Source organism: Ipomoea triloba, chromosome 12 (genome assembly GCF_003576645.1).
Source record: "Ipomoea triloba cultivar NCNSP0323 chromosome 12, ASM357664v1".
Taxonomy (NCBI): Eukaryota; Viridiplantae; Streptophyta; class Magnoliopsida; order Solanales; family Convolvulaceae; genus Ipomoea; species Ipomoea triloba.
In genome coordinates this window covers 498,412-523,808 of record NC_044927.1, presented here as the reverse complement: position 1 = coordinate 523,808, position 25,397 = coordinate 498,412, and the positions used below count along the sequence as shown (strand labels likewise).

Below are 25,397 nucleotides of genomic sequence, written 5' to 3'. Positions count from 1 at the left end.
TTTTTTTTTTTTTTTTTTTTTTTTTTTTTTTTTTTTTTTTTTTTTTTTTTTTTTTTTTTTTTTTTAACTTCATATGTTCTGTTTTACATGTATGCTTTGTTTATATTTTTTGGGTTTAATACTTAATAGTATTTTTAATATAATTTTTAAATATATACTAATGTTAAATTTAACATTATAAGTAACTTCAATAAGAATTCATTAATTGAATTTCAATAATTAAAAAAAAAAAAGAAGAATTAATGTTACAATGACCAATTTTTTAAATCAAATTTTCTATCATTTGGCATGGCAAATTAAAACTACTTTCCCTCAATTTATTGTCCATGATCCTAAAAAAAGTGTAACGATAAAGAGTTTCTTTAGTACTTCCTCTGCGTCCCCCCCTCACCTTCCCCCCCAAAAAACCTGCTAGAACAAAATAGGAAAATAATTTTGCCACAAGTGATCTTTTTAAATTTTTGTATACATAATTGATATAACTAAAATACTCAACTTGTTTCAGTTAAAGAAGGAGGCATATATATTGCTATATAATAAGCTTTATATTAGCTAGCACAATAATAATTTTGTAATGATCTATGTTTGAAATGTAATCAAAGTAGCTGTTATTAAGTCCAAAATAGCATGCTTATGGGCTAAGTTGGTAGGGAACATCAATTATTAGATATGCATCGTATCCAATTCCTATAAGTTGAGAATTTTAATGATGTGGAATTGTACTCACATAATGATACACACACACACATATAGATGTTTCAACTCGTTATATTATTGACACTTGTGTAAATAATATTTGACATAATTAGATATATTAATCAATGTTACTGAAGGCGCTAGGCATTAGTCGGCGGTCGAGTAATTCAACTATATCGTCTTTACTTTTCCCACTCAGGGTTGTGGTTGTTAGACTGTTATAATCACACAAACAAGTCAATTATATATGTTAGATGGTTAGTTGAATACATGACTGGAGGAATATAGAAGAAGAGCAACCGGTAGACAAAAAAAAAATCACTCGGCTGATTTGGGCGCCTACTCAGCCAAGTTGAGTGCCAACTCAACCAAGTTAAGCGTTCAACTCGATGCCTAGGGTGCCTAGTCGGCTAGTTAGTTGGCAGACCGACTAAAAGCCGCTTAGGACTGAAATAGTTAGGCTGATTTTTACAAAATTGATATTAGTATGAATGTAGCGTATACACTTTGTCACTTATGATGATGAACACTACATGTAAATTATGCTATAATTGTATACCTTTATGTTAATGGGTACGTACTACACGAAAAATCAATAATTTTTAAATAGCTATATAATTAATAGCAAAAAACTATAATATCCTTAATAGTTAATACTAATACTAATTAAATAAAGGAGTAAAATATAATTTATACAGATACATTAGTATACTTCATATATGACTTATCCATATAAAACTCAAATTATTGATCAAATGGTTTGAAATGTCACACAACAACCAATCTACCAAGTATTTATATTATATATGGGTATATTATTACATTAAAAAACATTAAGCAAACTAAGATATGTTTACTAAATCTTTTATCATCTAACTAACATAATTTACATAATTAAATCGTGAAATGGTAGATTAACCTATTCGCGACTGATAGTAAATATAAAATAATTGTGACATATAGCATGTCATGCTATCAAGCTAAGTAAAATTGTGGTCGAGTAGGTAGAGAAGGATTCTTGTATCTGGAATGTCACCAGTTTGATTATTTTTGTCAACATTTTGTTGGTCGAGCTCCTCGATCACTCAAAATCTAGTATTCCTAGTGTAGTTTATTTTCGATGGATCATTTTAGTTATTATCTCTTTTATAATATATATATATATATATATATATATATATATATATATATATATATATATAGAGAGAGAGAGAGAGAGAGAGAAAGAGAGAGAGAGAGAGAGAGAGAGAGAGTAGCATTAAAAATAGTATGAAAATTGCGTATTACCTTAATTACTAGCTTTAATGAAAAGGATTCTAGCTTGATTTTGTAACAATCATAAACAATATTATCAACCATAAACCTTAGCTTATTCATATATAGTCAACAACATTATCTTAAACAATCTTCCAAGAGATTTGCAACGTACAATGACAATCTTTGTAGTTGACAAGAATCTTGCTTGATTAATTGTTTTCAAGTCAACAATATATATATATATATAATTAGTTCCAAAATATAATGGTGAACCCAAATATTAAGTTAATTACTACTTAAATAATGAGGGTATGTTCATTTAATTGGTGAAAGTTGACCACGATGAGCTAGTGGTAAAATAATGTTCATTATGTATGTTACATTCATATTAATACAATATATGATATTCAATGTGCACATTGGGTGAAGCTAGTCTACCCTTGGCTTGTAACCTTATGTCTCAATGCAGCAACGAAGTACAAGTAAACCAACTTAGGTAGTTGTCTATAGATGATCAATTCAATCCGAAAAAATTAATACGCAGCTCACACAAGGAGTTGAACTTGGAACTTTGTGGTTACCAAGTCAAACTGTTTGACCAATTTTGTGATTACTAAGTGAAAGTGTCATATCATCAAATCCACAAGTTTAATATATATAAGGCCTAATCAATCATTAAGTGGTACTATTTGTCACTCATTTCATTTAAAATTTTTTCTCTCTGTATTTGTAGTATTATATTGAAAAGAGCCTTGGTTTAAGGGCCCCTCGTGTTTCCCAATAATTGACACAGTTGTGTAAAAAAAATTATGACATCATATGTTCTTATTTTGAAATTATTATTATTATTATTATTATTATTATTATTATTACTATTATTAAAACTTCTACAATATTTTTGTTTCTAGTGCCTAAAAATATAATGAAAGGATATGAACATTTTGATAATACCTGATAAAAAAAAAGGTGAAGCATCATTTGATGATATATAATTCACTTGCTTAAAAAAATTATATATTCTTGTAAAGACTTTTGTTGTGTGACAATTAGATTATTCTTTCCAGGTAATTAGTTCCCAAGTAATGCTACATGCTATTTTCCCTATTTTTAAAGTGTGACCATTATGATCATCAATGACGTGTTTTTTGACGTTTTAACCAATTCTCAACTACATATACACTGCTTGTCAAGTCGGGCCCTTAAAGTTAGGTTGATACTACCTCTTAAGTAGATTGTTATTTGTGGATTAACCCAACCTATTAAAACAAGGTTTCAGAATTAGATTATGATGTCTTTGGACGGAATTAAAATAACTGAACTGGACTGGTTCGGGTCTATTATTTCATCATTATTAAATCTCGAGTTTTCTTTAATTAAAGCACAAATAATAAAAGTAGTCTTTAAAAAAAATCTTTTTATTTAGACCTACCAAGCATTATTATTGTTTTGTAATATGTGCATTTCATTCTATTTTGATTCCCTATCACTTTCTGGATGTACCAAACAAAGCCTTAGACTCCAAGGTGGCGCAAATATAAAGGGCGAAGAATCTGATCACCACAACACAACACTCCATTTTTGTAACCTTAAAAACACAATCATAATACTTATGATGTTGGGAAAGCGAAATCGGCCACCTTTCCGGAGGACGACGAGCATGACGGGGATCACCGTCGATGTGGGGAGCGGCGTGGAGGATGGTCAGCCTCCGGCGGTCGAAGGGCAAGCCACGGCGGTGCCCAACGGCGGCTACGACCACCGCTCCATGGCCATGGTCTCGCCGAGATATTACGGCGGTAGGACTACGACTTCCGGCGATATTGAGACGCCTAGTTTCTTGACAAGTTGTAGCCTTTGCAACCGCCGCTTGGCACCTTGTCGTGACATCTTCATGTATAGGTACATCTTTCATCTTTCTCCCTTCCCTAAATCCCTAATAATTAAACAAATTAAAAATCACAGGAGTTCAGTTTTTGTTAACGTACTCTCTCAATTGAACATGTCATATAAAATAATTTTAGGGCTATTTACTTCTGTGTTGACGAGTATACCCAGCACCCTTCAATAATGACTGTGCATTTCTCTGGTCTTCCCAAAACAAAACTTTAATTAAATTGATTTTTTTTTATCTTGATTAATTTTCATTGTTATGTTATTGTATGTGTGTGGGTGCAGGGGTGACACCGCATTTTGTAGTGAAGAATGTAGGGAGCAAAAAATGAAGCAAGACGAGAAAAAAGAGAAAAGTAATAATAATAATAATATGCAAATTGAAAACAAGGGTGGAAATCACCACCACCCGACACAAATATCCAACCACCTCGGTAACAACTAGCATAGATTGTGGTTGTCGCTTAAACAACCGCCGTGCAGTGCGTAGAGCCACCTCATGAACCAAATTCCGAACCAATGGTTGAACCAATTAAGGATTTACAGCAAGTTCTTGAACTGATGCAGAGTGAACCAATCACAAACTAAACTGGTTGTAACAAATATGTATAATGTATATATGTTTGGGTTGTGCTTCCAAAGACATACCAAAGGCAATGTACTCGATCAGATCTCTCTTTTATTTGCTTCTCCTTTTTGTTACAAAGAAATCAAATGTAAAAATTATATATACATAAAATTGATCATACTATAGCCCCGAAAGAGGTTGTTGAGTGGGTAGAGTATAATTCTTATATTAAGAAATCAAGAGTTTTATTGTTGTCAAGATCATTTCGGTCAAGTCCATGACATTGAATTGTTGAGGGCAACCGCCAAGTTCAACCAAGTTTGATTCCTGCTTATTGGATGATTTTGTTTTTTTTTTTTTATTGTTTGGGTTGATTAACTATAACCAATTTAAAGCTTGCTTACTTTTCTGTCAATCAAAGACAATAAATTGTGTTCATACAATTTATGAATTGAATTTATGCAATTAACTTGTAAAGTTCTTTGATATAAGTAATTATACTCCATACAATGAATCTCGAATTCGAGATTCATTGTATGATTCATTTAGTAAACATGCCTCTAACCTTTTGGTTAAGATTAGAGTCAGTCTTAATCATTAGATTAAGAAACTATTAGATGTGCCGAATAATCATGCTATATAATCCTTAAATTTCATTAAGATAATATCCAAATGTTTTATAAATCCCCAGTGTAATGTAACTGGCCTGGAAAAGAAACCAATATAATGGTTAATGAATTTTGTGGTACAATAATAATAACAACACTAATAAAAAAAGATCTAGACTCCGTGCGATAGACTTGATCAAGAGAATATTGACAAAAATCAAACTTGTGACCTTTAATTATGAGAATTAGGTTTCATTCACTTTGTCACTCTTTTTGGACTATTATTATTATTATTGTTGTTGTTGTTGTTGTTGTTGTTGTTATTGTTGTTGTTTAATGTATGAAGAAGCTTATGACATCGATCAGTGAACTAGGATAATTGGGTAGTTTAATAAATGTATAGTTTGAAATAACAGCTATGTTTGGCTGTCTGTTGCTTTCAAGGTGTCTTCCTGATGTTTCATTCTTTCTAGAAAAGAAAAGGGTTATTGTAATGTGTCCAATTCATGTTTGAAGACAAATCCAAACATTTAAAATTCTGGTAGGTATGACTATAGATCATTAAATATATATACTTACAATCAATCAATTATGTATATATTATTACCTATTTAATAAATATTTATACACTCCAAACTTCTTAACTAACACCTTGATCTTTTCATCATAGTCAGAAATTGTGAATCCTTGTTTCCCCATCATTTCTCTTCAATAATTTTGTTGCAGGCACGTATGATATGACACTCAAATCAAGTTAAGATCCTAACTCTATCACAAGACGAGTTATGAATAGAGGCTTAACCCTAACTGATATGGAGTTGTATCATTCCTCACCTTTTGAAATGTAAGATATATTAAAATATAATATATCTATATACTTGAAGGAAAGAGGAATACAAAGAAAATGAAGGAACAATCAATTAAAAAAACTCTTTAATTAAATCAACTTTGATGATGATTACAATGTAATTATGTAAATCAACATATATGCTATATTTATAGTTGGTTGAGAAAGTAGCTATAAACAGATACTACAGTGAACAGAATCACTAGTACTCAAAACTATCATTTCATATAATAATTAACCACTAAAGTCATTCATCCACTAGAATAACCATTAAAGCCACTAATCTCACTATTAAAATTAACAACCTCTTAGTTTAACTAACGTTCGTGATGGATCGGTCACACACAAAACTCTTATCATCAATACTAAATAACCTTTTTTTGTTATAGATGACTTCACTTCGATACCTTATCAAGTATCAGATAATCCTTTTTTAGGTCATCCTTTTCGTTAGGCTAACACCATGCAAATAGACAATCTTACTCTAAATAGTTTTTACGAAATATTATTAAAATCCAGTCACACTTTCAATCAAGATCGTTGTTACTTAATCTAATACTAAAAGATAAGAAAGTTATGCTCCCAACTTGTCCAATTGTGTGTTGTTTAATATTCTGTTTTTTTGGAGTTCATTTCGGATTTTAAACCCATTCTCATGGGCCTTACATTACTGAGCTACTTTATTCATTCTTCTATTCGAGCCCATTCTTTTTTCATCACAATCCTCTAAAGGGGTAAAGTATATATTATATACAATAGACGAGTGAATGAATAATGACTCTTGCAACTGATTTTCATCTAAAATTGTAGTTTGTTCATACCAAAATAGTCCTAATTAAGACCATTTTAGTTAACAATTATATAGTTAGGAATGAAATTGAATAAATTTAAAAATCGAGAACTTAAAAGTGATAAAATATTAATAGTGGAGAGAGCAAATCAGATATTAACTCCAAAAATATTTATACAAGAAATTTAAAAAAAGAAAAGGTAATTGTAACAAGTGGGCATAGAATTATTTAAAATATATTTACTCCGTACTATTTTCCAATATTAAAAGGGCTGCCTGCTCTGAAAATGAGCTAAAGCAACAATTGTTTACATAAACACTAACCAGAGAGCCTGAATATGATTAAAGACAGAAAACCTCTGCCTTGACTCCCAGAATAGTACACTTAGAAGCATGAACACACATGACAAGGTTGTTTCTACTAAGAAAAAGAGGAGAAAACTAAAACCAAAGGGAAGTTTGATTGGTCTGAACTCTCATTCTTCCCTATCTACACTTCAACCTGCATAGAGTTTCACTTATACTCCAAGATCATGTTGTTCTCCGGCGCCAGCCCGACACAAGCCCTCATTATGTTCTCCAGCATTGCACGCTGCTTCGACAGCGCATTCACCACTGGCGTGCCCGGTGGTACCTGTTTTCCCGACGTGTTGAGCATATATAATATATAAAACATTCGTGCAGAGCAGACTCGCTATAAGCTTAAGTTTTTAGTTGAGACAGAACATATCTTTCTATTCAGAAAGATCTAATCTTTTATGTTTTGTTTATCTATTGATGTTTCATTGTTGTCTTAGGAATCCCATGACCAAAGTCCCTATAATAATGTTTTTGTGGGTAGTTGCATACTACTTTGTCTTAGTCACATGTTCTTGTCCTATTGCATCATGTTCCTTGTGCAGAATCACATGTTCTTCTATGAGTTCTATCCAACAATTCCTTATGTTGTTTTGCATCTAACTATGAAACACTTAAGGAAAGGACAAACAAGAAGAGTGTTAGGCTTACCAAAGGAGCTTTGGTGAGGTAACTGAGAATCGTAGCCACGGGGTGGAAAGAGTGGAACTTTGCCTGCAAAATATATTCGCCCCGTGTTATAAAGGAGCTTAATTGGTTCAGTAAATCTGCAGAATTACTGCAATTATTACCTCTTCCTCAGATTTGAGCTGGATGCGGGTGCTGAGCTCAGCGAGTAGGACCAAATCCAAGATGATGGGAGCTGCGAGGAGTGAATCCTCGCAAGTGTTGTGAAGAACTATGGTGCTCTTGCCACCCATGAAAATCTCGGATGTGTACTCGTCCATTGCACGCTTGCTGTCTCCCACATATGGCACGTACTAATAATCAAACATAAAACCGAAACTCTTAGGAATCACATAATATGATGATATTCATACATGTATGCTCAACAACATTGGCACGCTATGAATCAAGATTTTACCTTGATCACAACAACATGGTCGGGATGTTCACCGGGTTCATAGAGGATGCCATTGCTGGCCACCATGTCATCAACAACATTGCTTTTGGAGATCTCCTTGGAGCGGAAAGTTTGAGGGGCAGATAGGTTCATGCCATCATTGTTACCCAAATGGTTGTAGCTGACAATGGATGTTGGCTGTTGCAAAACATCATCACAAAGTCATATACCAATTCAAGATTACATTTTTACTAGAATCTCTTCTCTACTTCATCCAAATTGAAATGTTTTTGGATGACCACTACTCAAAGGTGTGCACTGTCCCAGCAAAGGACCACAAAGAGGTAAATAAGCTTAGGTTGCCCGTAGCTGACTCACTCAAATCAAAAAGGTCTAAGCCACTCCGTTAGGAGTGGAATTTGGAACCTCTTTGTGGTCATCGAGACCAGAGCCTAACCATCTTGACTGGGATTGCCCCAAATCGAAGTGTTTTTGTCATAGTATTTGTGTATACCTTGATACCAGCTCCGACTAGGAAATCAACCAGGACTGATTTCATCTTGGTCTGACCACTCTTGAAGTCATCTCCACCAATCAAACTGTTCCTCCTGATGGCCAAATCAATGAGCCCTGGCATTTCAAAAGTTATTGTAAGTTATTAATACTCCCTCTAAATTCTGACAAATGAGGGAAGGGGAAGAAGGCATAAGAAACCTGGGACAAAAGTGTTCTGTGGGCTGCCATTGATGAAAGGAACATTCTCCATAACACAGGCAATGGCATAGAGGGTAGAGGGAGAGATCTCAGCCTCATTTCTGTCCAAAGCAGCCAAGAGGTTTTCCATGGTATCATTAAGCCCAACAACCACATTACTGTATCTCTCAGTGTTGGCAGTCCACAGGACAACAACCTTGTCTACCTTAGTCTTCTCCTTAAACTCCCTAACACATCACCACACAAACATTCTTAACTTTAACTTCACATCACAAAAACAGCAGTAGCCACTAGCCAAAACCATGTTTTTTTTTCACTGATTGAGATAAAGTAAAAGTTATTATTATTTATTAGTGACAAATGCTGGCTGGCTTACTTGATGTCCTTGATGACTTGTTCAACTTGTTGTTTCTTGGTTCCTTTGATCACGTTGTTGGCACGTGAGCCTTGGTTGGCAGCAATGAAATCTGGGTCAAAGATTCCAGGGAGTGGGACCATGGACTCCATGTAGGGCCTCAACTGCTTTTGAAGATCAATGTCAAAAACCTTGGCCCTTGCCATGGCATCTGCAAGGTTCATGCTGCTAATGTCCCATCCCCCAAACACAACATCATCTGGGTTCACCTGTTTTCACACCCAAATTCATAAGTATAAACATCCTAAGATTAAACCAAAAAAAGGTCAGATTATTGATTAATCGACTCCCCCAGTCTATTAACCTTTTTTATTAACCTTTTTTATTTGAGAGGGTAACAATCTAAGCTGAATTAGCTAATTGTGATCTCATAAAGTGAGATTTACCCCATGCAAGTGGCTAGACATCAAAAGTAGAAAAAAAAAAAATTAAATATAATATACCATGGGGAGAAGGCTCTTGAAAGGGGCATAGATCTCTTCTCCATTGAAAGACCCAACTCTGATTGAAGAAGCTTGGGTGAGGGAGCCAAAGTAATTGGCTTGCTGCACCTTATCCTTGGTAGCCCAAGAAATCCCCCTGCAAATTTCATCACCCACAACCTTAAATTCCACAAAAAGGAAAAAAAAATCCAGAAAACATAGTTTCACACCACAAAAATCAAAGAAAAACTCACTCTCTGTTAGCAATGACACCACCAGTCAGGGTAGCCCCATTGTTTCCTCCCCAACCAACCAGCATAACCCTACAATCAAACCATCAAACCATCAACACAACAAATCAAAGACACTGTAATTACAGTTTTTTTTTCTTAAAGTTGGAATCTTTGGCATGATTTAAGGTTAAATCGGGTAAAAAAAGGGAACAAACCCAAGTTTGGGGACATGGGTATCAGTTTTGAATTCATATTTGACAGTCTTGGGCTTGACAATCCACTGATAAGTGCCATTCCTGTTCTCATGAACAAGCTCAGTGGTTTCATAGCTGTAAACGGAGTGAATCTCCCCGTCAGCGTACTGGACATTGGGGCTCTCAACCTTAAAGCTCTCGATGAACATTTTCAGGGAATCAATGGGGGGGAAAAGGGGGAAAAGATTTGTGAAAGAGTGAGCGATTCTCCTCTCAAAGAAAAGATGAGGACGAGACACAACACGAAAAAAGAACACAACAGGTGTCACTCGCTGTGGTACTAGTGAGCCATTTGGTTCTGCGATTCATCCGTATATATAGAGTCCATTTTGGAGGAGAAATAACACTTGGCTTGAGGCTAGTGGCCGTGGTCCACATTGTTTAGGAAAGCGAATCTTAGCCATGCAAATTTCTTTTGAAGAAATGGTTGCTCACTTGCTTGTCTAGGTTTCGCATTCATGGCTCCTAAAACCTAAATCCTATGGATTCACCTATTACTCTTTGGAAATTGATGCACTCATGAGAGATTGATGAGATATGGAAGGTCTTTCAGGTTCACCATAGCTTCATGGGAATGTTTGGTAGGACTTTACTTACAGCGTCGATCCTTCTTACTTTGAGATGTTACTTCTACACTGTGATTGGTGAGATTCGATCTTTGTAATTAATTGAGCTGTTAATTACAAATTGACAAATCTAAAAGTTAGATAAATATTTTTATATTTTCTAGGAGCTCCAATAAAAAAAATGTTAAAATGTGATCATGCATTGTCCAACATTACAAAGTATATATGTTTATACGTATATAAATACACTCAAACTATACTTTAAACTGCACCATGTGAAAATACAAAAATTGCATTAAGACTGATGTACTTTTACATATTATGAGCACAGTTTATAGTATTACTTAGTACACTCAAAATTTGTAGTAATTATCAAATTAGTATATTAAAATACACATAATTTTAATTTTGAATAAAATACACAAAATTTCTAAATAGAATATACAAAATTACACATAATGGGTATTGGACGGACGAAACAGTGTTCGTCACGTCAATTGCCCACTAACTTAGTTAAACAACGTCGTTTCAGATAACACAGCCACACAGGGCACTGTGGAGCTTGGTGTACTGTATAAGGATTGATATATAAGATAAAAGCAGCACTGGTGACTACGATTGGGCTGAACCAATGAAATTGATGGGCTTATTGGATATATGGTCGGGCCTGACGCGTGGCGAGTTTTTGTGAGAATCATTTGTGGGCCTTTCATTGGGGCATGTGGCTGCGAAGGCGCTAGAACCTGTGGAGCTATCCACGTGGCAATAGTTTTTTTTTTTTTTAAGCAGTAAGATGACAGCGATCACGAGTGTCACGCGGCCAAGTCTTCGCATGCATAACACGCAGGTGTCATGGTCACAGAACAACAAGTGTAAGTGTGTTAAACTAAAGGCGTGAAGTTTCAGGTGTGGAGAGTATGCAAAACGCGCGCCCTGCCCATATGAAATAAGTTGCTGACCTGTCCACTCGTAAAAGCCCTGCCCATACACACATACTTTTCTTTTAAAATCAAATGAAAAGATTCGTCAGACGATCCATTTCAAGCTAGTAGAGTACAACATTTATAAGATTAATTAGAAGTATAAATACATGTCACAAATATGCTAACAAGGTTGACGTGGTCCACGTTCATAGGCTATTCAGGGGCCAATCGTGATACGTGTTAGGTAATGACATAACCTTTGAGTGACCGAACAATTCACACCTACTATTTAATGATGTATACTGAGTAAATTTTCACTTTTGACTCTAACTGATAAGGTAAACTAGTCTAAGTTGCTCATAGTTTATCGGTTCAAATAAAAAAGACAGCGAAACTCAAAATGTTCTGGTTACCAATTCAACAGTCTGACCAACTTAATTGTTCACGTTATGATGTAAATTCATTAACACTAAAAGAGAGTAAAGGACAAAAGGTTGATGGCTTTTTTTTTTTTTTAAATAATAATTCCATTGGAGGGGGACCTCATGGCTTATAGGGTGCTGATGTGATGTTTTACAACGGAAAACCAACCCCATGAGTCCTGGTCTAAGAGATCCGGAAGGTTCAAGAATTGGCCATATATGTTGTATATAGTTAATTGATTCAAATAAAAAAGACTACTACAAATAATTCTCACACAGAGTTGAACTTATAATTTTGTAACTATTAAATTGATTGTTTAGACAATTTGATTTAGGTTAACTCCATTGATCGGACCAACTTGCTTATATATATTTAAAAAAAAAATTGAAGGTAGATATGGAGGAATCTAATCTAATGCAAAAGCAGTTGTTGCATGCATGGCATCAATTCAAAAAGAGCTTTCCAAATTTGAGAATTAACCTTCCCAAAATGCGACTCAGAATCGTTTCGCATACCAAAGTAAAAACGACAGAAAACGACAATGCATCGCCAACCACTACATTAGTGTGTGGCCACTAGAAGATGCTGCATATATGCAAGTTTACATCAATTTAAATAATATCTTCATAAATAATTGATTTTTTAATATATATTATGGTATAATATCATATTTTAAAACCAGCTTTTTATTAAAAATTTTAATACCCATTTTTCTTATAATTTTTATAAGAAAAGAAATGGCTACTTTATTTATTTAATTGTTTGTAAAAAAAATCTTGTATTGCAATGGTTTATAAAAGGAAGGGTGTTGGCCTGGTCAGAATTCAGAAATGGTGCATGAAAGGATTGAAGAATGGAAAAGTGAGGTGTCAACACTGCACATACGTATGAATTGAAGAATCCTATGGCTGTTTAAGGTTGTATTGAGTTCAAATACATTTTGCTTTTCTCTTCGTTGTTTGGTTATAATTATGGTAACTGCACAATTAAATCTCAGCCTCTACTTACCACTGAATGAATGGACACCTCTTTATATATGTGTGTTTACTTACTATTTCAATTTTAATACATATTTTAATATTGAGAATATATACTCGCACAATAATTATTTGGGTGGATAATTAGGATGAGAACTGAATATTGTATTGATTCAGTTGAACAATTACAATGATGAGGAATAGGAGATATATATACTAGGGGAGTCTCAGGTAGAGTAGGATAGCTAGTCCTAACGTGACTCAAACTCAGAGAGTCCTAATACTCCCCCTCAAGCGCAGGGTAAACTACTAACCTGAAGCTTGTCCCTAAGAAAAGAAAATCTAGAACTAGGCAAAGCTTTTGTAAAGATATCAGCTAATTGATCTTTTGTGGAAATAAAGTTAACCTGAATATCTCCATTGGCAACCCTATCTCTAACAAAGTGGTAGTCAATCTCCACGTGCTTAGTTCTTGCATGAAAAATTGGATTCGCACACATATAAGTAGCACCAAGATTGTCACACCATAATTTGGGAGTAAGGATGCCATCAATTTTGATCTCACGTAGCAAGGACATGATCCATATGACCTCAGCACAAACATCAGCCAAGGCTTTATACTCAGCTTCCGTGGATGATCTTGCAACTGTCTTCTGTTTCTTGCACACCCAAGATATAAGATTGGTGCCAAGAAACACTGCATACCCACTAGTAGATTTACGGTCCTCAGGACAACCAGCCCAGTCAGAATCAGAGAAAGCATGAAGCTCTCTAGAATTTGACTGAGTTACACGCAAGCCGAATGAGAGGGTGCCTTTGACATACCTGAGCACTCGTTTTAGCTGCTCCCAGTGAGACAATGTTGGAGCATGCATATGTTGACACAATTGATTGACCGCAAAGGATAAGTCTGGCCGTGTAATTGTGAGATACTGGAGAGCACCAGCCAAACTCCTGTATTTCGTTGGATCTTCATATGAATCTGAATTAAGCAATGGAGTTTTCGATGTAGAAATAGGAGTGGCGAGAGGTTTACAATCAGTCATTCCAGCCCGTTTCAAGATGTCTGACATGTACCGCTGCTGAGAAAGAATAACACCATTGCTAGTTTTGACTAGCTCAATTCCAAGAAAGAAACCAGGTTCACCAAGATCTCTAATTTTGAAAGCATTAGACAGTTTAGAGAGTAAATCAGACACTAGTAGCTCATCAGTCCCCATTACCAAAATGTCATCAACATATACTAAAAGATACACACATGCAGAACCACGAGAGTAATAGAATAATGACACATCAGTCTTTGAAGCTATAAACCCAACAGAGAGTAAAAAAGTATGCAGCCGATTAAACCAAGCTCGTGGAGCTTGCTTTAAGCCATATAAGGAACGCCTCAACAGACAAACGTGATCAGGTAATTGAGCATCAGCATACCCGGGTGGTTGACGCATATAAACAGTCTCAGCCAAATCACCATTCAAAAATGCATTGTGTACGTCAAGCTGCCTAACCACCCAACCTGAGGAAATAGCCAAACTCAAAAGCAATCTGACTGTAGTGGGTTTCACAACCGGACTAAAGGTGTCAAAAAAGTCCTGACCAGGAACTTGATTAAACCCTTTCGCCACAAGTCTCGCCTTATGCCTCTCTATTGAACCATCAGCTTTACGTTTAGTACGAAAAACCCACTTATACCCAATCACATTCATACCTGGGCGAGGAGGAACTAGAACCCAAGTCTGATTGTGCAAAAGTGCATTGAACTCCAGATCCATTGCCTCTCGCCATTCAGAAAATTTAACTGCCTGAGTGTAGCAAGTGGGCTCGGTAGGACAGGCCTGAGCAANGTGTGGACTTGCCACGGGGTCGTCCTCTTTGACGAGTAGGAGCAGCAGTGGTGGTGACAGGAGAATCAGCCTGAGCAGAATCAGCAAGAGAAGATGGCAATACCTGTAAAACCGATTCAGCCCACGGCTTCTGCACAGAGGGAGGAGATGGCACAGCAACCCTACTAACAAAGGGAAACACATTCTCGTCAAAGTGTACATGTCTGCAGATATAAATCTTATTAGTCATTAAGTCCATGCATCTGTACCCCCTAAAAGACTCAGGATAACCTAAGAAGACACAAGGAGATGACCGATACGACATTTTGTGACGATTATAAGGACGCAAGTGAGGATAACAAAGACAACCAAACACACGAAGAAAAGAGTATGAGGGAGAAGATTTATGTAACAATAAATGAGGACTGGAATTCTGCAAAACACTAGATGGCATTCTATTAATCAAGTAAACAGCAGTTTCAAAAGCAAAGTCCCAAAAACGAGATGGAACAGACGCACGAGCCATAAGAGTAAGACCAGTTTCGACAATATGCCTGTGCTTCCTCTCAACACGACCATTCTGTTCATGAGTGTAGGCACAGGATTGTTTATGATTAATCCCTAACTGAAGAAGAACAGTATGTAGCTTTTTGTATTCAGCTCCTAAGTCCGACTGAATAGCCTTAATTTTGCGATTAAATGACCGTTCAACTAAGGCACGAAACTTGTCAAAAATGGCATACAAGTCAGACTTCAATTTCATAGGATAATACCACGTGTAACGAGAATGGTCATCAACAAAAAGAACAAAATAACGATAACCAGAAGAAGACAAAACATGAGCTGGTCCCCAAATATCAGTATAAATCAAATCAAGAATATTCGAACTAACAGAGTCTACACGTGGCAAAGGGAAACGAGTAGACTTGCCCAATTGACACGCAGAACACAAAGAAGAAGTAGAACGATTATTGCGACTAGAACCACTAACAGAACAAAAAGGAAGAATACGATCTATGACTCGTTGATGAGGATGTCCCAAACGATCATGCCATACGGAAGAGGAAGCACGGGACGAGATAAACGCACGGAGACTGTTTTTCGGAATGGGCAACGTGTAGAGACCACCGCAACTATTGCCGCGAAGAAGAATTGCCTTGGTTGCTATATCCTTCACAACAAAAAAGGATGGATGAAACTCAAAAAAGACTTTATTATCTTTTGCAAAGCGTTGCACAGATAAAAGAGAGGAAGACAAACCAGGAACATGTAAAATATCAGACATCCTAAATACTTTAGACGGGGTAGAAAAAGAAGCATGACCAGTATGACTAATAAGCAAACCTGTACCATCACCAACTCGAAGAGCATCACCACCAGTGTACTCTTCAGATGTAGAGAGCGCAGCAATATCAGGGGTCGCGTGATTTGTCGCCCCAGTGTCTGGAATCCAAAGATGCGAGTCAGACACAAGATTTGGCGCATCCTCAGCATATGTTAAATGAGCTTGGAGTCCACGGTCAATTAAAGAAAAACAGGCTGGTGCAAGATGGCCATAATTGCCACATAATTGGCATTGAGGCTGCCAATTACCACCACGTCGCCCACGTGACCTGCCACCGCCATGCGAGCCACGTCCACGCTGCACACCACCGCCCTGCTGCTGTTGGCCGTCGAAAACAGCACTGCCACGTGACTGATTCCCACCGCGGCGATTCGATCCGCCACGCCAAGACCGCGACCGACCTCCACTACCACGCTGGCCAACAAAAGCCGCAGCTGCAGGGGCTGGAACACTGCCATAGCTATCACCGGTAGCGCACTCATGCGAGCCAAGGAGATCGGCGAGTTCGGGAAGACGCACCGGCTGACCTCGAACATTCAAAGAGGCTACGATAGAGTGATATTCTGGACGTAAACCTCTGAAAATATACATATTCTGATCCTCCAAAGGAACCGCACGGCCAGCAAGAGCTAGATCTTCCACCATAACTTGCGCACGAGCAATGTAGTCGACGGCGGAGGCATCACCTTGGCGTATTGTTTGCAGCTGTCCAAGAATATGCATAATCCGAGCTTGACTAGAAGAAGCGAGAGCCTGCTCAAGCGCCAACCAGAGATCACGCGACGTAGTGCAACCAATTGCGAGGTACATAACTTCCGACGAAAGTGAAGAGATTAACATGCTAAGGACCGCCTGATCTTGGCGCACCCATGGAGCATGCAGCGGGTTGGGTAGAGCAGCAGCAGCGGAGGAGCCTTCAGAAACGGGAAGAAAACGATTAGGGCAAGAGTTCGTGCCATCAACGAAACCCATGAGGTCGTGCCCACGAAGAAATGGAATAACCTGCGTCCTCCAAAACAAGAAATTCTTGTTCGTTAGCTTAATGCTAACATAGTGATGCGCAGCAGACAGAGAAGCGGCTGCTGAAGAAACCGCAGAAGAAATAGCTGCATCAGAAACGGTCCGTTCGGAAGAATTAACAGAGCCGTCATCCATTGGAAAATAAACCTAGGCTAGCTGATACCAGATGAGAACTGAATATTGTATTGATTCAGTTGAACAATTACAATGATGAGGAATAGGAGATATATATACTAGGGGAGTCTCAGGTAGAGTAGGATAGCTAGTCCTAACGTGACTCAAACTCAGAGAGTCCTAATAATTAGAGGTGGTCATGATTCAAAGTGAATCATCCACTTTATTCAGATTCTGCACTGAGTAAACTCTGTAATAGTAAGAAAATTATACAAGAGGTAAATTATACTAGAAATATCATGTGTAATAGACTCAATTGAAAATATATTAATAAAAATTTAATTTTGATACGTGAATCATGTTCTATCAACTCAATGGACCAATTTGTCACGACTAAATCATGAACATTCTCAGAGTTTCTCACTGATGCATGCATGTGATTGTGTACAGTTGGAGCATGTGAAGGGAATTGAGTTTCCAGAAAATTCTACCATTTACGTACGCTACTACTATATGTTGGTTGTTTGTGGGGGTGGTGAATGATGATCTATTTTTCATTCTTTTCATGGTAATGCTTGCACATGCTTCATCTTACCTTTTACGGTTGTGTTCTGTTTTTTGCTTTATCGCATGAAACGAGGATGATTACGTGATATGTTTGTGCTTTTTGGGATCAAGTTGATGTTGAATTATTGTTCTTAATGCACTCTTTTAATTGCCCACCATTATCATTATAATACTCCACCAACTTGGATAATTTTTATCGACCCTAAATTCAGATTCAGTCTCAACACAGTACAGTTGTTACTTTAATACGAGAAAGTCTATAATTCATATTTGAATATGTGTTTTGAGTGAAAATCGTCTTATAATCTTAGTCCGGAACGTATCATAAGATAAAATAGCTTAATTAGGTGTTAATTGCTTGGTCAATTTACAACAATTACTACCGAATATGCATTTTAGGTGAAGTGTATCTTGTGTCCTTACTCGACAAAGAACTACCAGACATAAACCTTTATCCTGACATAAAAATTAATTTCACCAAAATCAAACTTGAAAAACATTCTCCAAATTCATTTATCGCCCGGGACATTATCTGTGACAGAAATTAACTTCCGATTGTTCTCGTGCACTTCTTGATTATTTTTTTAATATAATAATTATCCAATTTTGGTATTAGTCATATCATACATCAAGTGATTTATAGGGTATTATTTGGTGTGAGTACTTCGAGTATGTTCCTAGAAAATTTTACCAACTGGACCTACCATTTGATATCATTCAGGTCCAGACCATTCTAAACACATCTTAACTATAACCCACCAGATCCTTATTAACAATACAAATATTCATAAGAACATTTAACATGTTTTTAATTATTTATTTAAATTTAAATTTATAAAAATAAATATGTAAAAAAGTATGTAAGTATGTAACTACTAAAAATATTTAAAAATAAAGAAAAATTGCACTTTTCGTCCTTAAGTTATAAGGTAATTCTTGGATTCATTCCTAATTGTTGTTTGTGTTCACTTTTCATATCACTCCTAAATTATCATTGGCGTTGCACTTTTCAATACATATTCATATATACACACAAATTAACAACGAATTAATACATCAATCAATCCTTATGTCGTGGACCATGCTCTAAGATGCACTATGGACTCTGGTCCTATACGGCATTGTTTTCTATCATATCGACGATTTATTTAATTTTTACGGCGACCATTCAGTACTCAAATTCACATTACAGTTTTTGTGTTGTGAGTTTTTGTATCTTGTGTTATGAAATTCTGTACCTAGAACAAATTAGTAGTTGTGTAACACACAACATATTGTGTCTTAAGTTATGAATTTATGTCGTGAAATTCTGTTCTAACATGAATTATGTACATAAATCAAATTTGAGAATAAGTAAATATATAACATGTGTATGCGTCTTGTGTTAATAAATTTTGTACTTGAAATAGACTAGTAATTGTATGTGTAGAGTAGACACACAACATGAAAAAACAAGAAAATTTGCAGAATCCATTAAAATCTAAAGATCAAAACGACGTCATTTCGATCTAGGGTCCAAAATGTGATGTGGACTTGGTCTACGATATAAATTGCTCACATCAATATATTGGGCCTAGTAGTAGCTTTATGGGCCTCTAAAAGATTGCAAAGACATGGTTGATTGAATTTAATATTCAAAATCCACTACATTTAGCTTTTGATTATTAAGAATTTGGTAGATTTAACCTTTAATAATATAAGAAAATTATAACTTTACCATCAAATCATTTTACGAATGTTAAAAAATGTAAGTAAGTTTTTTTTTTTTTTTTTTTTTGAGAAAAACCATCATAGATTAACTTAAAGCCTCCGAAGAGATAATGTCAAACAGAAACAAAGGTGGCGAAGAAGCCCAAATATGATCAATTTTAATGTCAAGAATCAAATCATGTGAAAAATTCAATAGTTCGTAAATTTCTAGTGAAATGGGTGAATATGCGATAAATTTCATTCTTATGTAAATATGTAATAACCTGAAAAATCACACAAGAGAAGTAAATCGTGCTAGAACGATTTTATTATTTTATGCAACGACCTCAACTGATAGAGTGTTAACAATAATCTAACTCGAGACTTTCAGATACAAAAGTTATATTTTACCTTCTCGACTACTTATTCCGTTCTATCTTGAATTATATTATACATTATAAAAATGATTATCATTTCCCCGAGGTCAAACTAGTGCGAAAAGTTATCTATCATACCGTCAAACTAATCACGCATGCCTGCCTGCCGTTTCAGCCATTATTGGTGGGGTTAATTTCTATGTTACGTTATGGTTTTATAATAAAATCATGGCTGTCCACGTGCGCCGGACCACCTTTTATTTCATTTGTAACAAAAGTTAACGCTAAAGAGGCATAAGACTTTACGACGTTACGTTAAAGATGGATCAACAGATTCGTCCTTTTGTAGGAAATGAAAAAATAAACTCTGTAAAGCAATGAATTATAACTTTTTTTAAAAGAATATTTTAAACTTTATAATAATAAAAATAATAAACTAGTGAGTTCACGGAAAATGCCTTATCATTAAACATTAAAAAAAGAACATTCTTCATTATTTTTTGAGTGAAAATTGAAACCCATAGTTATTAACCAAACCAAATGTATGCACTGAGTAAGTCATGCATTATGATCTTAATTGACAAAGGATCACAAGGAAATAAATGAATCTAGATTGTCATAACTGATCGACTCAGATCAAACAAAAAAGTTAATGAACTGCTTCCGCTGAAAGTTAAATTTGTAACCTTATAATTACTAAATCAACAATTTGATAAACTAGTTAATTGGAAAATATTATTCTTAAAAATTTCGGATTAAGATTGACATTTCTATTGGCTACTGCATGGAAAATGTCTCATCATTAAACATTAGGGGAAAAAAAATCATTCTTCACTTTGTATAGAGAAACCATTATTATATATAGCCCAGAACGCGTGTATCATTTGGTAACGAGAATAACATTTCAACTTGCGTACGTTGTAACTTTTGACTATTGTTTGATTGTTTGAAAGATTCAACATTATTCGGGGAAGGTTTGGTTTGGTTTTGGTTTCAAGAAGAAGCCGGCCTGAATAAGAAAACCTTTCATCACTTTGGAACTATTCATATTTGTACTTATCGAAACAAACACTCCTTCACACTGCCATTTTTTCATAATCAATCCGATCCCTAATTAATTTGGGTGACGCCCCCTCCAAATCCTTTCAACTGAATTACCATGATTTACATCCTCACAGATGTTCTGTTGAGCTAGACCCTAACACACGTTTTAATTAGCTCTTTAAGTCTTTGCTCAAAACTTACGATTCTAATTGAAACTTGAAATTTTGTGATTACCCGTTAACTTTTTAACCAACTTGACCAATCTCAACTTATTAGTACATCAAATACTTATGCCATGTTTCAATTAACCTTTCAAGTCTTTGCTCAAAACTTACGATCCTAGTTGGAACTTGAGGTTTTGTAATTACCCGCTAATTGTCCAACTAACTTGACGGGTATTGATCTATTGTATATAGGCTGTAACACTATGGATAATAGAAGACTCACACGAAGAAACTTCACGAACTAAAGTCCAAAAACAGACGGCTACATATTAAGACAATTATTACTGTTCTTTGCCAAAACTACATTCGATATAATAGCGACCAAACGTGCCCGTGAACCTTCATATATTTTATGGAAAATAACTCCAAATATCCCCATGTACAAATGTACAATCGATGGAGTACTTCACAAAAATTGTTATTTATAAATGTCTCAGAATGGGTAAGGTAGAGTATAGTTCACCTACTAATTAAAAGGTTATGAGTTTGACAATTTATCTTTCTTATGTGATTTGCTTATTATTACGTAAGCGGAATTTATTTAATGCATACTCTCAGATAGTAAAGACAAGTTTTCTTCACCACTCAAAAAAAAAAAATTGTTATTAATAAAGTTTGAATATGTGACCCTGAGATAAAAAGAGTTAAAACTTTCGTCAACTATTTACAACTTCAATTCTACCTTAAAAAAAGTGTATGTAGTTAAAGATTTGAATTTTTAATTCCGTACAATTTGGTTCCAATCTTGACAAGAAGATAATGATAATATGATCCATTGAGGGATATTCTTCTATTAAAATTTAATAAATAATTAACATTTATGGAGCTTTCCTACATGCATATACACACACATGGATAATAATATATAATATACATGATTGATTGTCAAACCGCGTTCGTGCAAATAAATTAACAATTTTAATTTATCGATTATAAATGTATAATAAAATAATACTCCGTATCTTACATTTTTTGTATATAAATACCATACCAATGTTAGTTGTTTCCTCTATGTAATGAAAACAAAAAACTTCAATTCATTGAAAGCGAGAAAAATGGAGATTTCCTTGCAGCTGAGTAATAGTACAAGGATGAAGAAACCAAGTGTTATTCCGAGGTTGTTTCTGAGCCGGGGAGATCGTCAGGTGAAGATCATCATGGCTTGTGGTCATACTAAGATTAAAGCCATGAAAGACAACTTTTACGAGGTTCTTTCGTTGCGGTCGGAGAATGCTGGGGTTGAGGAGATAAAGAGAGCTTACAGATGCATGGCTCTTCAGTGGCACCCGGACGTGTGCCACAACCACTCCGACAAGGAGGAATCTACGCGGCGATTCATCCGAGTAAGAGAGGCGTACGAGACTCTATCGGATCCGGTTTCGCGGGAAATTTATGATCATGAATTAGGGCTGATCACCTCTTTCGACGGTGAGTTTGGAGTGCCGCCGTGCATGGAGAACAGGCGGCGGAGACCTGGGTTTGCTAGGGAGGTGTGGGAAAGACAGCTTAGTGGATTGAAGACAAGATCTCGCCGGAGAATAGGAACAACTACTAGATCATCAAGATTTCAGAAACCGGGTGTTAGACTAATCAAGATGATTTGTGTACTATGTACTTGTTAGCACTTTTTCATTATATTCAATTATTTTATTAATTTATCCGAATGTATATTCTGAGTAAACCCAACCTATTTGTGACCTAGCAGGCAAAAGTCAGCCTAGACTATTCGACTCATAAATTAAATGACTAGTTCAAAAGGACTAATAGACCGCTCTCACAAATCAAACTTGAACTTTAAATTTTGTGGTTACCAAACTAATTGCCTGAACAACTTGGTTGGAATTGCTGTCAAGATTCTTAATCCCCTCAAAAGGGAAAAAAAAAAAGTGAGCTAAAAGAACATTCTATAAGGGATGAAATCTTTTATTTTTTATTTTTTATTTTTATATTAATATTTACAATATAATTGCAGTGAATATATATACAAGCCTAGCTAAGAGTTGAATTAACATACAATGAATGGTAACTGCTGAGACATTTATGCAATTACAGTTACAAGAAAATGAAAGAATCATCATATCACTAATCTAATGACTAATAATTGAATGAAGGTGATGCATGCATGTCAGGACACACACTACGTACAGTTGGAATTTGTGATCCTAGGTTGAATTAGAATCCAAAATTTTGCAGCATATATGTGACATTGCATGCATGAAGCTTCAGTCGTTGGATCTGCAGGTTGTAATGTTTGATTGATTGATCATCGGAGCAAAGAATGAGAATGTTTGAGCAAGGTGTTGAAAGGTCTGGTCTTGTGGGCTTTGCACCACAGGTTTCTTACTCCTGCACTCATCTGCAGATATAATAATCTATCAGCTAATTATCAATGCTAATTAATTAAAGTGGTCGAAAATGGGGGGTTTTGTGGACAGAAATAATCTGTATAGATGAAGGGATATATAGGCTTACCCTTCCCAGGCTTTCCCTTGCATAAGGAACAGCTCTTTGGTATCCTCCCAGAGAAGTCACTGTTGCTGGAGATTTTCTGCTTATTTCTAATCTGCAACATGATTTCCCTATGCTGCTACTTCTTGTTGTGATTGACGATGATGAACCCTTCTGCCACCTTTCGTTCAATGGTGAACTCGGGAATCTTTCCTAATAATTATATTCATAATCATATATATGCGCTTCAAATTCATTAATATCATCAAACTATATATATATATGCATGCATGGCATAATTAATTAAAAACTAAAAAGAAGTAATGTTTTGTTACCATTACACTTCGGCTTCTTGTTGTCATCATCATCTGTGTAGATCCCTGCTGCCATTTTCCATTCAATAAATCTGGAAGGCTTTCTTCCTACATGAAACCAAAATAGCAAAATAAGATGGGCCAGGGCAATTATCTCAGCAAAGGTTACAAGTTTGACTTCCAGCAAGAGTGGTCTATTAGTTTTCTTGATTTGAACTGGTAAGCTATAGACAACCTTGACTAATTTATGATTCTTTAATTTGCTTATTAAAATTACTGAGCAAATTTGCTCAATGCACACCCTCATGTAGTATCTATATGTGGGTACGGTTTTCCTCCATCGAAAAATAGAAAAAAGCAAGATGAGGTTGGTTGGATACCAAAAATAGTACGGTTGCACAATGCTTCAACACCTCCAAATTCATGCGGACATCATCTAAGCTTCTGCAGGTATTCATAACAAAATATTTCAGCTTTTTTTGTTTTGTTTTTGTTTTATTTTTTCTTGTCAAGAAATGCTGCATTTTTGTGTATATAACCTGTGTTTCTGCTGCCCAAGTCCAAAGTATTGTGCTAAAGTTGCCATCTGAAGAGAAAAGATGAAGAATTGTATCATTATATTACCATTGAAATGAATGAAATGAAGAAGAAGAAGAAGAAGAAGAAGAAACAGATTAATTGCACGCGGCCATTAATGTACCTTCATGTTTCCAGCTCTTCTTCCAAATTTCTCTGTCAAAACCCCCAAAGAATCAATGGTTCCCACCGGCGCCGGCGCAGGGCGGCCGATCTTAGCAAAGGCTTCTTTAATCCGAATACAATCAAATCTTTGGATGTTATGTCCCGCCCAGATTCTCCCATCCATAATGCTGAATATTCTATCCGCAACTTCCTCAAACGGCGGCGCGTCGGAAACAGCTCCCCGTGTTATTCCCTCCGGCCGCCCTGACCTCTCCGACACGGCGGACAGGTCGCCGGGACGAATCAGCGTGCAGAAGCTCTCCAGCTCCGACAACCTCCTCGGACAAATGACCATCGCCCCGAATTCTAGTACTTGGAATCTTTGTCCTGTCTTGTTTGGCACTGTGGTTTCCAAATCGAAAAACACAATCTGGGATGCTCTTTCGCCGCCGTTTTTCTCCATTTCTGGTTTCTGGGAATGGATAGAAAATTAAAGTTTAAGGTTGTCGTATACAAGTGGAAATGACGGTTGGTTTGCTATATATGGAGAGGGAAAGGAGAGATTTTCTTGTGATTCAAGTTAGGAGTAGTTTGGGTGTTTAGACAAAGTTGTACTTAGCTTCTTGTTGATGATATCCTTTTTCGAGGAGTTTGATGTTGTTGTTGTTGTTGATATGATGAAACCTTAAAGCATTTTGGTTCCCAACAGATGTTGGGTGTTTCCAGTTCCCAAGCAATGTAAAACTTT

At 35.9% G+C, this 25,397-nt stretch overlaps 3 protein-coding genes across 3 annotated transcripts; 1 reads left to right on the top strand and 2 right to left on the bottom strand.

The window, feature by feature from the left end:
- The first annotated feature begins 3,576 nt into the window (after positions 1-3,576).
- LOC115997891 (FCS-Like Zinc finger 7-like) lies at positions 3,577-4,486 on the top strand. Its single transcript, XM_031237310.1, has 2 exons — positions 3,577-3,852; positions 4,129-4,486. The coding sequence occupies exons 1-2, from the start codon at positions 3,611-3,613 to the stop codon at positions 4,286-4,288; spliced, it is 402 nt and encodes a 133-aa protein (XP_031093170.1). The 5' UTR covers positions 3,577-3,610; the 3' UTR covers positions 4,289-4,486.
- A 2,384-nt stretch (positions 4,487-6,870) lies between these two features.
- On the bottom strand, positions 6,871-10,412 carry LOC115998971 (inositol-3-phosphate synthase). Its single transcript, XM_031238654.1, has 10 exons — positions 10,076-10,412; positions 9,882-9,950; positions 9,649-9,784; positions 9,167-9,414; positions 8,791-9,017; positions 8,591-8,706; positions 8,098-8,274; positions 7,805-7,993; positions 7,665-7,727; positions 6,871-7,290 (listed from the first exon to the last, which is right to left on the bottom strand). Exons 1-10 carry the CDS (start codon positions 10,261-10,263, stop codon positions 7,171-7,173), a joined length of 1,533 nt encoding a protein of 510 aa, XP_031094514.1. The 5' UTR covers positions 10,264-10,412; the 3' UTR covers positions 6,871-7,170.
- A 12,701-nt stretch (positions 10,413-23,113) lies between these two features.
- On the bottom strand, positions 23,114-25,232 carry LOC115999252 (protein NEN4-like). The gene is made up of 6 exons (XM_031239094.1): positions 24,669-25,232; positions 24,508-24,554; positions 24,349-24,412; positions 23,990-24,076; positions 23,679-23,867; positions 23,114-23,562 (listed from the first exon to the last, which is right to left on the bottom strand). The coding sequence occupies exons 1-6, from the start codon at positions 25,110-25,112 to the stop codon at positions 23,470-23,472; spliced, it is 924 nt and encodes a 307-aa protein (XP_031094954.1). The 5' UTR covers positions 25,113-25,232; the 3' UTR covers positions 23,114-23,469.
- Positions 25,233-25,397: the final 165 nt, after the last annotated feature.

What these genes read in the sequence shown, in the direction of transcription:
- LOC115997891 (XM_031237310.1), top strand. Translation starts at nt 3,611, where the DNA reads ATGACGGGGATCACCGTCGATGTGGGGAGCGGCGTGGAGGATGGTCAG. An exon ending in CGTGACATCTTCATGTATAG is followed by an intron (nt 3,853 to 4,128) that starts GTACATCTTTCA and finishes GTGTGGGTGCAG; the next exon opens with GGGTGACACCGCATTTTGTA.
- LOC115998971 (XM_031238654.1), bottom strand. Translation starts at nt 10,263, where the DNA reads ATGTTCATCGAGAGCTTTAAGGTTGAGAGCCCCAATGTCCAGTACGCT. An exon ending in AGCTCAAATCTGAGGAAGAG is followed by an intron (nt 7,728 to 7,804) that starts GTAATAATTGCA and finishes TATATTTTGCAG; the next exon opens with GCAAAGTTCCACTCTTTCCA. An exon ending in ACCTCACCAAAGCTCCTTTG is followed by an intron (nt 7,291 to 7,664) that starts GTAAGCCTAACA and finishes TCGGGAAAACAG; the next exon opens with GTACCACCGGGCACGCCAGT.
- LOC115999252 (XM_031239094.1), bottom strand. Translation starts at nt 25,112, where the DNA reads ATGGAGAAAAACGGCGGCGAAAGAGCATCCCAGATTGTGTTTTTCGAT. An exon ending in CAAGAAGCCGAAGTGTAATG is followed by an intron (nt 23,868 to 23,989) that starts GTAACAAAACAT and finishes TATAATTATTAG; the next exon opens with GAAAGATTCCCGAGTTCACC. An exon ending in CAAGGGAAAGCCTGGGAAGG is followed by an intron (nt 23,563 to 23,678) that starts GTAAGCCTATAT and finishes TTATATCTGCAG; the next exon opens with ATGAGTGCAGGAGTAAGAAA.